Raw genomic sequence first — 14,275 nt, 5'->3', positions numbered from 1 at the left:
CATGCTTTGCCTCCCCCTTCTCCATGCCTGCTGGGGAGAGGGGCTCCGCTGCCTGCAGAGCGGTGGGTGGGGACCCCCCCATGGCTGCAGTGGTGCCTTGCTGCTCCAGCTGGTGGGTGACAGTCTCCCGGAGGGGCTCACTCTCTGCACGTTTTGAACTGTTCTGTAGGTCCGCAGCTTGTTGCCTTGCCCAGCTGTTCCCTTGCTGAGCTGCAGCTCAGTAGCAGTGGAGGTCTCAACAGCCCTTGCCCAAGCTGCCTGTGCGGGGGTTTGGGAGCAGCTAAGTGCCCTGCCTGCTCCAGATGCCTGCTGGACTCCTGCAGGGTGCTGCAGCCTCTTTGGTTTCATCCTCCCTCATGTGTAGGGATGGACAGCCTCATGGGCAAGATGCCCCACAGACAGGCTGTCATTGCCTCTCTCAGCACTTACCAGTTGGGCCCTGCTTGGTGCAGGGCAGGGGCGGGGGTGGCTTGGCAGCAGCTCCTGCCTGCACTGACCACCTCTCTCCCTGCAGAGTACAGCCGCTTCGAGTCAAAGATCCACGACCTGAGAGAGCAGATGATGAACAGCAGCATGAGCTCCGGCTCCGGCTCTCTCCGGACAAGCGAGAAGAGATCTCTCTATGTCCGGTAAGGCTCAGCCTCCCCTGCTGCCCCCTTGCTCCAGGCAGCTGGAGGCGGGTGGGATGGGTATATCCCCACAGGGCAGGATGCAGCGTGGGACAGTTCAGCCTGGGCTGTGTGGCACCTCTGTGAACGGGTGTTTTGGAGGCCAGGGAAGCGAGTGTGATAGATGCATCATGAAGCCCAGAGGGCACAGCAGGGAGAGCGGTGCTTTTGCACTGGTTCGCCAGGGCTGGGTGCTCTGCACTTGAGTGTCTCTTTCAAGGGCTGCTCCGCTTGAGAAAGTATTGGTGTCTCTACAGAGCCCTGGGTGGCTGCTGGCCAGACCGACCCACTGGGGACCACTGGGAAACAGGGAAATGCTGGGCACCCAGCGCTGCTTCTGCCCTGGACAGCTCAAGGCAGCATTCAGGATGCTCTCCTCGAACCGCTCCCTGTAACGGGCTTCTCCCCATCTCCTCCTGCCATTGCTGTGGCAGGATCTGGCTGGAGGGGAGATGAGCTCTTAGGAGGATTATGACTCTGAGCCCTCAATGCACTTTTGGTCCAGAGCCAGGCACGGGGCAGGCAGGGGTTAAGCAGCCATGCAGCTCTAACTGCTTTGAGTCCTGTGCCACCAGGGCAGCCCCTGCTTACTGCCTGCCACAGTGTGAGTGGGGTGACAGCTAATGAGTAATTTTAACTTGGTAATTAAAATAATCCTGTAAATCCTCATCCTGCACAGCCTGTTGCAGGTGGGGCCTGGCAGGAGCAGGGGATGCTTCTCCTTTGCCGTGGGAAGGATGACAAGGACCAAGGCTGCATCAGCCTCAGCCTGCATCTCCCACTGCATGGCTGCTCCATGCAGAGAGGCTTCAGGCTGTTGCTGGACCCGGTGCAAGCCCCACCTGGCAGGAGGGGAGAGCTGCAGCTCTGGGTTCCTGCAATTCACACCTTCCTGTGAGGCTCTGCAGGCATCTTGCTTGATTTAGCACCTTGGGGCTGTGTGCCGGGGGTGTGCAACAAGCTGGGCACTGTGTTGGATAAACATCTACTTGCTAGTCCTGCCCTCACTCCTCTGCTGTCCCATGGACACCCTTATGGGTAGAGCAGGGTTTAGGCTGAGTCCAGCTTGAGTTGAGCCTGTGAGTCTCCTGTTCCCTGCCTGAATAGGTGCTGCACCTATTGGGGCATGCCTGCAAGCCAGAGAGCTCCCCGCTGCCTCCGGGCTGCTTGTAGCATCTCGCATCTCTTGCTGCATCCCTCCACGTGGCTTTGGTGGCCTCCACGGCGCTGTGTCCCCTCACATGCAACCAGGTGGCTTCAGATGGGAGCTGGGCAGTGCCTTGCTGAGAGGGTAATCCCAGGGCAGAGCTTTCCCCCAGCATGGCCCTTCCCGACCCTCTGTGGCTCTGGTGGCCGCACACCTGCAAATGTGCTTGTGAGAGCTGCCGGGCATCTGGGCTGCCCCAGCCCTTCTGGGCGGGGTAGTTTCGAGCACAGTTTACCCGAAACCAGCTCAACTGCTGCGCTGTGGACAGGACATCAATTACAGGACTTGCTACCCAACTGCTTGAGTCAGCCCTGTGAGGCTGTGTTGCACCCTGCGTGCTGTCTATAGGGCCAGAACCGGGCACCCGAGTGCCTGCCGGAGCCAATCTGGGGGTGTTTTGGAGCTGCCGCTGTGCAGCATGGGCAGGAGCGAGGCAGGCTTGCGCGCTGCCTTCTGCCTGCCTGCGCTGCCGCAGGGCAAAGTCCGCCGGCACTGGGGCTGTGCCGGGCGGGGATGGGGGTCAGGCAGGCGTTGTGCCTGGGCGCTGGGAGGAGGCCGTGCCGAGTCCCTGGCACTGCTCCCCTGCCCTCCAGCCAAACCATCTGTTCTCCTGGCTGCCCGTGCCCATGTGCTGCAAGCTGGCCCGGGGGCAGAGCAGAGTGACCGTATTGCCGCGCGGCCCCTGCACGCCGTGCGCCCCGGAGAGCACCCAGCCACGGTGGGCCCTGGGTGCCGACACAGCCAGGGTCTGGTCTCCAGGAGCATCGCGTCTTGGGGAAGCAAATGCCTCCTGCCTCTGCTTTGCAGGTGTCTGGCCCTTGCACAAATCTTGCTGTGCCTAACGTGGGATGCCAGTGGCTGCTGCAGGAGGCAGGGAGCTGTGGGGCCAGCGCTGCTCTGCAGGGCAGGGTGCGGGGTGTGGGCAGGGCGCCCTGCAGCCTGCCTCAGTTCGGGAACCGGCCTGACCAGTTCCCTGGGGCCTTGGCTTGTGCTTTGCTCCCGACGGCGCTGGCCTCGCAGGGGCCTGCTGGCCACACACAGCCTTATCTTTTGGCCAGGAGCTGCCTGTGAGGGTTGTTTTCCTCTGGCCAAAATGCCCTGTGGTGCTTTGCTGCCAGCTCCAGCGTGCCGGGGGCCACGCTTCGGTGCAGAGGGACTGAGCACGAGAGCTGCCCCATCCCCAAGCAAGCTGGGAAAGGGGGAGCAACCTGGTAGCTGGAAGTACCTGGATGCATAGGGCTGCATCGGGTCTCATCCCAAAGAGCCCTCCCTGAGCCACGGGGCAGCTCCTCTTCTCCTCCTCCCCATTTGAGACCAGCTGCCTTGACCCAGTTCCAAGTGACCTGAAAGGTTTCATCGCCCGGTGCTCCCCTGGCAGCGCTGGAGCAGGGACTTGGCTGAAGAAGTGACTTCCCAGCCCTGCTACTCCACAGGGACCTGCTGTGTGGTCCCTTGGCCCTGCCATTTGCTTTCAGACCCCCTTAGGAGTCCCCGCAGTGGAAGGGGGTAATGACGGGACAGAAGGTGTCTCTCCTGGTTGAGGAAGGCTCATTAGTGCCAGGATTAAACCAGCAGCCAGCGAGTGTTTGTGGTGCCTGGGCTTGTGTCTGGCTGGGGGGTGAGCGGGGCCGATGTCCCAGGATCAAACACAGGGGTTGTGCTGCTGGCAGTGGTGCTTTTAGTGACTGTTCCCTTGGTTTGGTTTGTTGCAAAGCAGATATACCAAAGCAGACATGGTTTGAGATCTGACATGAGTAGGAGTTGCACGTGAAGCCACTGAGAGCAGCTTGTGGGTACAAGCTGCAATGCTGTTTGTGATGAGGTGTGCACAGGAAGGATATTAGCACTCCTAGTTTAAAAAAAAATAAATCTTTCCTGTAGCTGGTTAGTTTAATATTGAAGATAATTTTAAACTAAATAAACTGGTCTTGGGAAGTATTTAGGAGTCTGAAAAGGATCAGTTGTAGAAGCAGATGCATTCTCATGGGTATTGCAGATGCAATACCCTCAGATGCATTCCCAGTTCATAGGCTCTGGACTAACGTACCCCTGTACATAAATAAAGTGCGTGCTCAGTGTCCCATGGTCTCTGCCTGTGCAACTGCTCACCAGTAGTGGGGTCTGATGGAACCTGTCCCACTCCTTGGCCTCGCAGCTGCTGGGGAGGCATGGTGGGGAGTAGCCCTGCACCCCAGCTCCCCATTGCCCTCCCGTACGCTGCTGCTTTCTTGAGGCTGCATGAGCTCCACCTGCTCGCTAACCACAGCCGCCTTCAATGTGTCTGTGGTTCACGTGTCTCTCGCAGCTAAGGTCAAGAGCGAGTTGTTTTGGTCCAGCACTGTTATTCCTGCGTTGCATGCTTCAGGGCTTGTGCTGAGCTTGCCAGCGGGACAGGTGTGCTGGTGGCTGCGCAGTGCCACTCGCCTCATCAGGAGGCTTCCCCAAAGCTTGGGCTTAAATCCTTTAAGGTATGAAGGTGGCAGTGCTGCAGGAGGTTGGCAGTGCTGCTGTTCTTGCTGCCTGGCCGTGCTCAGGGAAGGCATCACTCCTCTCTCTGCTCCTCTGCAGAGCCCTGTTTGACTATGACCGGACCCGGGACAGTTGCTTGCCCAGCCAGGGGCTCAGCTTCTCCTACGGGGACATCCTGCATGTTATCAATGCCTCCGATGATGAGTGGTGGCAAGCCAGGCTTGTCACACCCCACGGCGAGAGTGAGCAGATTGGGGTCATACCCAGCAAGAAAAGGTGAGTGTCCATCAGCAGGAGCTGTCACACGTGGTGCCTCCTGGAGCTCCCCAGCCTCCGCGAGCCCTGCAGCTCAGAGTGGGATCTCCCTGTGGTCCCAGCCCACCAGCTCTTCTGTGGCTCTGCAGCATGAAGGGCAACCTGGTTGCAAGCTGGGGCTGTGTGTGGGTCTCCTTGGGGAGATGTTCTTCAAAGCTGGGTGAGACTCCAGGTGAGGAGAGGAGCACTTGGTCCCCTCTGTGGTTCCTGTGGGGATGGAGAGCTAGTGTTAGCCAGCCTGGGGCTCCAAGTGAGAGCAGAGTCATAGCAGTGACTGCAGGCTGCTCCCTGTGTCCTCTGACAGCCTGCCCAGCTCTGTGAGCCAGGTCCCATGAGATGGGAAGTCACAGGGAGCAGAGGAGCTGGCTGCCACTGGGCTGGCTCTGCAGACCTGAAGGCAATCTCTGTGCTCCATCCCACCCCTCCCAGGAAGGCTGGCTTGTCCCCTCTCCTGCTCCTGCAGACACTGGCTTTGGCCAGACCCCGGGCAGGTGGCTCCACCTCCATCCCTCTCTGGGAAGGAGCTGCCCTCTGCCAATGGGGCCACCACCCAAGGGTGCACGAAGCCACATGGGTGGCACGGAGGGTGCACGCATGGGACTAGCTGCTCTTTCTCCCCTTTAACTTCCGATCAGGGTGGAAAAGAAGGAGAGAGCGCGGTTGAAAACAGTGAAGTTCCACGCCAGGACTGGCATGATTGAGTCCAACAGGGTAAGTGCTGAGCTGGGGCTCAGCGGGGTGCCCGGAGCCAGTAGCTAGCGGGGGCAGGATGAATCCCAGCAGCCAGAGCTGCCAGTGGGGCGGCTGGAGCAATGCCAAAGCAAAGAACAGTGTGACTGGACCTGCCCCAGGCCCGGATCTGCTCAGCACGTATCCTCTGTGACTGTGCGAGGGGAGAGCAGAGGCGCCTGGGATGGTGTGAAAGTGCTGGGGAAGGACCCCTGGTTGGAGTGGTGGGGGAGCAGAGCATGTCCCACCGAGGTCTGTGGCTGGGAGCGGACTGCAGGCAGCTTATGCAGGTGAAGGCAGCTGCCCTCACCCCTCCTGCGGAGCACTTAGCAAGCGGACAAGGAAGGGACCTCTACCCCTGCAGAGCTGCTGATTGCCCTGTCAGCTTCCCAACATCCCTACCACATTTTTCTCCATGCTTAATTTTTTTCCTGCATTACAGTTTTCATGTAATCTCCATGATTTCATTTGAGGGTAACTGCCCTGACACAGCTCCTCATTACCTCCTCATTTTAATTTTTCCCACATGTTTTTTCTGTCCTCCCTTCCATCTCCATGTTCTTCAGTCGATCAAAACGAAACGTAAAAAGAGTTTCCGCCTCTCTCGAAAGTTTCCATTTTACAAGAGCAAAGAGAACCTGGCCCAGGAGAGCGGCGGACAGGAACGTAAGTAGCAGCTGGCCAGAGGGGGCAAGCGTGCGAGCCTCAGGTCCCCTGCCTTGCGGGGAGAGGTTCAGCACATTTCCTTAGACAGGGGTCCTGGCATCTGCCTGTGTTTGGGTCTGTGCTCCACAGTCGTGCCAGCAGCTAGGGAGAAAACAGAGCTTGAAACGAAGGCAATGGCTGCGGGCTGGTGCTCTCTTTCTCTCTCATGTTCAATGTCTTCATCCTTTCATCCAACTTTACACCTGCCTGACCTCCTGTTCTGTCTCCCCCTGCTCTCTCCCCTCTGCTGCGGGCTTTGCTCCCTCCCTCCGCCTGCCAAGGGCTGCTCCCCTCCAAGCGAGGGGCTGGCCACCTCCTGCAGAGCTTCTCCTGTCCCCGTGAGGGCTGACAGGCTGGGGAGGTCCCAGCTGCCCTCCCCATCTCCCCTAGAAGTGACTCGCAGCTACGTATTCCCATCCGAAAGCCCTTCCTGTGGGTTAAACCCTGTGGGCATGGGGGAGCCATGCCCTCACTGGTGGAGGAGCTGCCCACCCGCGACTGAGGCACATCTTTGGTAGCTGGCTGCAGACGCTGGGGGGTCCGCAGCTCTCACCTGGCAGCACCCTGGGGCTCCCAGTAAAGGCAGGGCATTCAGCTTGTTGCCCCAAATCCTGATGTGGGCAGCACTGGAGCTGCTCGCCAAACCCAGCCCCTTCTCCTTCCAGATGCTGAATTGCATCCACTCCTTCAGCAAGCGTCCAGACAGATAGCCGCAGTCCTTGCACCTTGGGGAGGAGGAGGTGGGAAGGCAGAGCAGTGTCTCTGCCCCGGGGCCAGCACAGCAAGCGCATCTCCTCCCCTCCGGTCACTGTCCTGGGCATGATGCAGAGGCAGGAGGTTGATGCTGGGCTGCTCCAGGGGTTGCCCACATCCCTCTGCTGCCCATGCCAGGCTGGCGCTGGCTTCTAGTGAGCTTAGCAGCCAGCACAAGCCTCTGGCCTGCAGTGAAGGTTAAATCTGTGTGTCTGGGTATCTCTCGTAGTGCCTGGATGTGGCTGGGCTCCAATCAGCTCCATGCTGGAGCTGGGGTCTCACTGCGACGCTGCTCTCGGCCAGCCCTGCAGCGCAGTGACGTATGGCATGGGGATGGGGCAGGCAATGCTCTTTGCCAGCCCGTGTCACAGACCTGCAGCCAGCTCCCTCCCTGTGCTCTGCCACTGTCCATCCCAGCTTGCAGTGGCGGGTCCTTCCCCGATGTTTCCACAGCCCATGCAAGCACTGGGGCATGGGCAGCTAACACATGCAGGTGGGGAAAAATGTGCCCCCCTGCTGCGTGTTAAGAGGACTGGCTGTGCTGTGTTTGCCCCCAGAGCGGTCGGGCTGTTCCAGGGGAGCGCAGAGCCACTGTGCCCTGCCAGTACAGCCCATGAGGTATCAAGGAGAAACACCTCAGCCCCGCTTGCCAGCAGCTTGGGGCTGCAACCGCTCTGTGCCAGCAGACACTGCTGTGGTCGCCCTGCTGTCCCCAGACCCAGGGTGGCCTTTGGGGGCTCTTTGGCAGAGAGGATGAGCTTGGTGGGGGGGGTCCAGCCGCACAAGGTGAGATGTTGGCAGTGGGCTGATGGCATCAGCTCTGAAAACATTTAACCTCACTTGCAGTTGCAGCTCTGGGCCGTTCTGCACTCCTGTCACTAATGCTGGTCTGGCTCTGTCTCCCCCATCCCTCTGACTGCCCTCTCCCGCGCTCTCTTCTCTCCCCCTCTCCCTCTTCTCGCTGTCTGTGAAATCAGGACTTCCCTGGGTTAAGTGACGATTATTATGGAGCAAAGAACCTGAGTAAGTCGAATTTCAATGCACATTGTTCACTTTCCGTCGCTGGCATGCCTGGTGGTGCCGGGGGAACAGCCGGGCTCCGGCCGGGGCAGCTGCGCTTCTCTGGGTGTGGGGAAGGAGGAGCCCCACGGGTGCTGCTGCTCTGCCGGGGAATGTCGTGTCTGCCGGCGGAGGCTGCTGGGCTTGAGGAGGTGCTGCTGCTGCATGTGGGAGGGAACGGCAGAGTTTGCTTGGGGATGTTGGTCGTGCCCTAAGTGCGCCTAGCTGAGGGCTGCCCGCCGCACCTGGGGTGAGCCGTACCTCCTCATCCTCCTCTCCCTCCTGCTCCTAGCTGAGCTGGCTGCTGGTTTAGTGCTCAGAGACTTGGAGCCACTGCCGGTGTGGGTGGGAGGTGGCCATGATCATGACGGGTCTGCTCTGAGTGGGGCGGGTGACAGCGTTTTGAAGTGTTGCCACCTTCCTCTGGGGCACCATGTACCCAGGGCTGCAAAACAATGATGGCAGGAGCCCCTCAGCTCACACCCAGCTGGGTGTGAGACCCCCGCCAAGCTCCGCAGCCCCCTGACTGGTGCAGAGCCTGACTGGGCGCAGGCAGCAGCCGCCAGCAAGCCTCTGTGGGGCGGTTGCAGCACTGGGATCAGCCTGAGCAAGCAAAGCCCCAAACTCTGTCCCATTCTGTCACTGTCTTGTCTCTGTGAGTCTGACCCCCATCCCCAGAGGCAGGGTCCCCCATCCCAGTGCCGGCATTGAGCTGTGCCCTCCCCTGCCCCCCATGTGCATGCTGCACCCGTTCCTCCCGCCAGCACCCTGCTGCCCATGCACTCCACCTTCACTCCCTCGGCCTGGGAAGCCCAGCACCTGCACGTCTGCCCATGCTTGCCAGGCAGCCCCCTCCTGGCACCCCTGCCTTCCCCAGAGTAGCCAAGCATCCCCCTGCACGTCCCTGGTTTCCCAGCAAAGGACGAGAGATGCTGCCCTGCCCATGCAGCACAGGCTCGTCCCAGCAGGTGCTGGGCCGTGGGTTTTTCGGGAGGCTGGTGCTACCCTGCCCTGGGTCAGTAGCGCTGGGTGACAGCTGGGCTGCCCCTGTGCCTTCCACCCGTACCCCTTCTGAAGGGGGTCTCTCTGGTTGCTTTGCAGAGGGCGTGACATCAAACACCAGTGACAGCGAGAGCAGTTCCAGTAAGTGTGCGTCTCGCCTGCTCTCCCGCCCCTGTGCATATGTGCATGTGTGTATGTGTGTGCATGTTTTGGCACTTCCATCTTGTCTTGTCCTGGTGGTGGTTCTGTTCAGAGGTTGGTCCTTCCTGCTGGTGACACCAAGATGCTGCTGCTCGCCCCTCGGGGCCAGGGGGAGCAGGGCCTGGGGGGCAGGAGCGAGCCTGCCTGCTTCCCTGCTCTGTCCTGGCTGCAGGGCTCTGCTCCAAGGCTGGGTTGTGGGTTCCCAGTCCATGGTGGTCCCCCATCCCGAGTACCTGCTGCAGGAAGCAATGGGCCAAGGCCGGGTCTGTAGCATAGGTGGCTCTTGAAGCCCAAGCCTGTACAAGAACATGAGGGTCCAGCTGCAGCAAATGCTCCCTTTATCCCCAGCAGGGCCTCTAAATATCTGCAGCACATCCGCTGTCCACCCTGCAGGGAGGACAGTGCATCCCAGTGGGCCCTGAGCCTGCAGCAGCAGGGAGGGAAAGAGGAGGCTTGACCCAGAGCTGGGACATGAATAATTAATGACGTGGATCAAGGGCTGGTAACTGTATGCCTGTCACGCTCCGTGTCAGCTGGCAGAGTGATGGGGGCAGCCTGGAGGTGTCCCCAGGGCTGCGGGAGGCTGGCAGGGGCAGGAGCAGGAGCTAGCTCCTCGCGAGTGCAGAGGGGCTGGGAAGCTGCTGCGAGCACTCACCTGCCTCTCCCTGGCTCTGTTGCAGAAGGACAAGAGGACACCATCCTGTCGTATGAGCCGGTGACGCGGCAAGAAAGTAAGTCCTGGCACTGAGCTGGTCTGTGCCCGCTCCAGTGTGGGCACCTGTGTCCTTGGCACAGCCAGGGTGACCGGTGCGACCTCCTCCCCTTCTCTGCCGTACCAGCGTGACGCCGGGTGAACACAAGTGGAGTTTCTTGTCTGTTGTGTGCAGCAGGGGAGCTAGGCGTGCATGCCGCCTTGCGGGGCTTTCCCTGGCCTTGGTCACCCCTTTTTAATCAACAGAAAAGACTTGTGACCTGGTCTGCAAGACCAAGGGAGAGAGCCAGAGTTAAAACCGAGCTGGGCTTTAGTCCCCAGCTGAGGACAGCATTATCCCTCCCTGCCTCTGGCCAGGTCCCTGATGCAGAGCAACCCCCGCCCCAGCCCTCAGCATTTAACCCTGCTTGATGCTCAATCCTTGCAGACCCTTTCACAGGCTGAATAGTCCCAGCCTTGGTGGTCTCCCCTTGCCAGAAGCTGGATCAGACTCTTAGGCTTCTGTCACTCCCCCAGCTTTGTGGCATCCTTGCCCAGCTGTCCCAGTTGTCTGGCTCCTGCCCTGAGCAAGGGAGCATCTTTGCTGATCCGTGACTCCGGAGACCCACAGCACCTTCCCTGGGGCTGCGCAGATGGTTTGGGTCAGATGGGAAGGAGATGTCAACTGTTACCAGGAAGAGATAAAGTCATGTGGAGGAGACACCTTTGGGTGCCCATGTGAGCAGGAGCACCCACTGCCAGCAGGACGAGGGCAGTCTGATGCCAAAAGTGGCAGTAGGGTCAGCTGCCCACAACGCAGATGGGGCCTCAGGTTGTGCCTCTTGTTTGTAGTTCACTATGCGAGGCCGGTGATCATCCTGGGGCCAACAAAGGACCGAATTAACGATGACCTCATCTCCGAATTCCCACACAAGTTTGGTTCCTGCGTGCCCCGTAAGTCCCAGGTGGCACTCGATGCCTTTGCTGGAGGGAGGGGAAAGTGGTGGCTCTGCTACTTGCAGGGTCTAGCCTGTGGCATGGGGATGGGGCTGGGAGCACGGGTGGGTTTTCTCCCTCCCAGGAGGTTTGGCATACAGCGCTCTGGGTTGGCTCATGATGCCCGCTCTCCTCCAGACACTACCAGGCCTCGGCGTGAGAACGAGGTGGATGGACAAGACTACCACTTCGTCGTATCCCGTGAACAGATGGAGAAAGACATCCAGGACAACAAGTTCATAGAGGCTGGGCAGTTCAATGACAATCTCTATGGGACCAGCATTCAATCAGTGCGGGCAGTGGCAGAGAGGGTGAGTGTCAGGTGGCATTCCTCAGACTGGGACATGTCCAGCCCGAACCTAGATGCATTCAGCAGTTCCCGTCCTCTCCCTGTGTTGTTAACAAAGGGCTGTAACCACACTAAGCAAGCGTGGCACGAGGCTCTCCTCCCTCCAAAATCCTGCCAAGCCATGTGGCTGCTTTTCTCGGCCACGTTACTCCACCTCAGTGTCGTACCTCTGTCATCCAAACTCCACCCGAAAGCCTGGCATTGGTGGCACCAGCCTCGTGCTTGGGAGCTCTCAGGGCAAAGGTGCCCGGCTGCCCTCCGCAAAGCAGTGGCGTTTCCTCCGCAGGAGTACTGGAGTGTACCGATGGCTTGTAAATTGTTTCACATGTTCAGAGAAAGATTCAGTCCCTTTACATTGCTGCTGTCCTGCCCTAAGCAGGCGGGAACATAAGGCCACTGGGAGTTGGCTTGTGTCTCAGGACTGCTGTTTCAGCTCTGTGGCTCCTCTCTTTTGTAAGCACATCTGTATGAGCAAGCTGTTTTCTTCACAGAATAGACTGTGTGGGTAGGTCTGATCCCAATCATCTCCTTTCCAGGGGAAACACTGCATCCTGGATGTGTCTGGCAATGCTATCAAGAGGTTGCAACAAGCACAACTTTATCCCATTGCCATTTTCATCAAACCAAAATCCATTGAAGCTCTCATGTAAGTGCAGTGCCATGTTCTGTGCCTCTCCAGGGTGAGCAGCTCTGGCATGTTGGGGGCTTTTATGTGTGCTGCCTCTGCTTTTTAGAAAGCAGCAGAGGTTGCTGCAGGTGCTGAAGTCCCTTGTTAAGAGAAGGTGGGCTGTCTCTGTAGTGTCCCTCCATGTCTAATGCCATGGTGCATCCAGGTTCCATGGATTGCTCTGGCTTAAAGCCCTTCGTTCACCCCAAAAAGGATTATCCATGGGAAATCTAAAAATGCTCCCAAATGTGCCTGATGTAACCTGCTCACCTGGGCCCCGAGTCCAGCCAGAAGAGCTGCTGACAGCCTGTAGCAGTGGATCACAGCTGGATGGTGGCTGAGCCTGGGGAGCAGGGAGGAGATGTTTCCTGTGTGCCTAAGGGGGACCTTCTGCTTGTCCTGTTGCTCCTGGCCCTGGGGAGCACAGGCTGGAAAGGAGATAGCTTGCATCTCTTCCAAGCAGCGATAGAGAATATTGTCTCTGAGGAGATTCAGTAGCTCAGATGGACTCTGAGATCAGAAGACACTCTGCTGGCACTGAGGGGACTGGGAAAACCCCTTCTCAAGCCAGAAGGGGTCGAATTGCTTATTTGAGTGTTGTAATAAAGATGAGGGAACCTAGGCAAGGAGGGTGGTGACAGACTCTGGAAAAGCAGGGAGAATTCTCCAGTGGTCTTGCAAATTCAGAGGATTGTCTGGATTTGAGTCCACCTCTGTGCTATAGTGAAGAGGGTGGGGATGGTGATGGGAAGAACTGTTGGGAGTTGAGATGACGTACCAAGGCAGCAAAGAGCATGTGGGGAAGGGTCCTGCCTTTGAGAGCCTGGTCCTGCACAGCTTCCATTCCTGGTGTGCAGAGGCTTCCCAGGCACCCTGGCTCCGTGGGCTATTTTTGCTTCTGCTCATTGCTAAGAAAAAGAGCTAAGTTTCTATTTTTTGTACACGGCAGGGAGATGAACCGGAGACAGACATACGAACAGGCCAACAAGGTCTTTGACAAAGCCATGAAACTCGAGCAAGAGTTTGGAGAGTATTTTACAGGTGAGTGTCCTGAGCAGGCTTGTATCTGATTTATTTTATTTTTCTCACTGGCAGCTGTGACCTCTCTGCCAGCACTGTCTTACTGCAGGGTCATGGGAAAATGTCCAGCTTCATCAAAGCAAAGAAGAAATGGCACTTTGCCAGCAGGGCTCTGCAAAGGGACTGCTCCAAGATCAGTGGATAAGAGTAAACCAGCTCTAGAGAAGGAGACAAGCTGTCAGGCAGGATTTTCAGAGTTTGTGAAAGGTTATCGCCAACTTTAATAATAATAAAAAAAAAGAAAAAATCCCGAGGCAGGGGAAGCACAGCGTAGATTCAGGGTGCTACAAGGCTACAGGAAATAAAACTCCTTGCATGGGGGAAAGGGGAGCATTTTCAAAAAGAGAAAAGAGTGATTTTAAAGAGGAATGATAAAAAATTAGTGACCTAAATGGTGGAGACTGTCCTGAGTTATTACAAAACATCTCCCAAAAAAAGACTGGAAGTTTGGCTGGCTTCCTAAGTAGTCTTTGCTGAAGAGCCAGTCAGGGGCTGCCTGGCACTTTGTGCCTGCAGAGATGAGCTGCTCATGACACAGGCATCCTTGTGCATTAAGGAACTAATGTTTGTAACATGATTAAGTCTGGAAAATCATGGGCACGTGAAGAGGCAGAGAAGCTGCCTCTAACTTGCCTCTAACTTTCCTCTAACTTTCTTCTAAAGTTGAGGATTGACAATCCTGCCAAACCCCGTATTACCCACCTAACAGCTATTGGGAAAAATCCCAAGCAGAACGTTTTCCAAAAATGGACCTCAGCTGAGAAAATGTATGGGTACAAACAGGGTAAAAGCTTTCCCCAGACCTCCTGTCCCAGGCAGCAGTTCCAGAGCTGCCGGTTGCTTCCAGGAAGAGCGCAAAGGAAGCGCATGCCACGGTTTTGCCAGACCCTTGGCATGCCATTGTGCACTTGGACAGTGAATTTGAAGTTGACCTGGGGAAGGAACGCTCTTGGCTGAAACCCGTTGCTGAAAGAAGTGGGCAATGGGCAGAGAGATGGTCGCTGTAGCACGTTCTGTGCCAGGAGCTTACAATGAGGGAACAGAGATGCTGGAGGATGGTCCTGGCTGGGCTACAGAGGCAGGCTGAATTACCAGAAAGCTTTGGCCCTCCATGTGCATCTTCCCCCTGCAGTGTAGGAAGCACAGTGAAGTGCTTCGTGTTGTGTCCGTAAGGAGCGAGACTGTCACTTGTCTTCGGGCAAGAGTTACTGCTGGGAGCGACAGCCATAAGCTGGCCTTCTCCAGCCTGACGGTGCTGCGATTCCCACTCCGCAGCAGAGGAAGCAATAAACACGAGGAGCCCTCAGCAGCTGACCAGAGGGGATGGACAAATCTGGCACCTTGGGGTACGGGCTCAGTGCACACTGGCTAATCTCTGAGGCCC

At 57.8% G+C, this 14,275-nt stretch overlaps 1 protein-coding gene across 11 annotated transcripts in view; it reads left to right on the top strand.

The window, feature by feature from the left end:
- Positions 1 to 14,275, top strand: part of DLG3 (discs large MAGUK scaffold protein 3) — an 80,877-nt gene that overhangs the window by 63,512 nt on the left and 3,090 nt on the right. For 5 of the 11 annotated variants that reach the window (XR_008239077.1, XM_052813372.1, XM_052813378.1 and 2 more), the window contains 10 exons: positions 515 to 629; positions 4,444 to 4,620; positions 5,295 to 5,370; positions 5,955 to 6,054; positions 9,007 to 9,048; positions 9,789 to 9,839; positions 10,652 to 10,753; positions 10,934 to 11,106; positions 11,681 to 11,790; positions 12,761 to 12,852. Coding sequence is in view for 10 of the 11 variants with exons in the window: in XM_052813372.1 (XP_052669332.1) it covers positions 515 to 629; positions 4,444 to 4,620; positions 5,295 to 5,370; positions 5,955 to 6,054; positions 9,007 to 9,048; positions 9,789 to 9,839; positions 10,652 to 10,753; positions 10,934 to 11,106; positions 11,681 to 11,790; positions 12,761 to 12,852 (1,038 nt within the window). In the remaining variant the exon portion in view is untranslated. Of the gene's footprint in view, positions 1 to 514; positions 630 to 4,443; positions 4,621 to 5,294; positions 5,371 to 5,954; positions 6,055 to 7,823; positions 7,870 to 9,006; positions 9,049 to 9,788; positions 9,840 to 10,651; positions 10,754 to 10,933; positions 11,107 to 11,680; positions 11,791 to 12,760; positions 12,853 to 14,275 lie in introns of all 11 variants that reach the window. The other 6 variants (XM_052813375.1, XM_052813379.1, XM_052813380.1 and 3 more) reach the window with 3 other exon arrangements.

The sequence above is a fragment of the Harpia harpyja genome, chromosome 18 (assembly GCF_026419915.1).
Source record: "Harpia harpyja isolate bHarHar1 chromosome 18, bHarHar1 primary haplotype, whole genome shotgun sequence".
In the NCBI taxonomy this organism is placed as follows: Eukaryota; Metazoa; Chordata; class Aves; order Accipitriformes; family Accipitridae; genus Harpia; species Harpia harpyja.
This window is presented reverse-complemented; position numbering and strand designations above follow the sequence as displayed.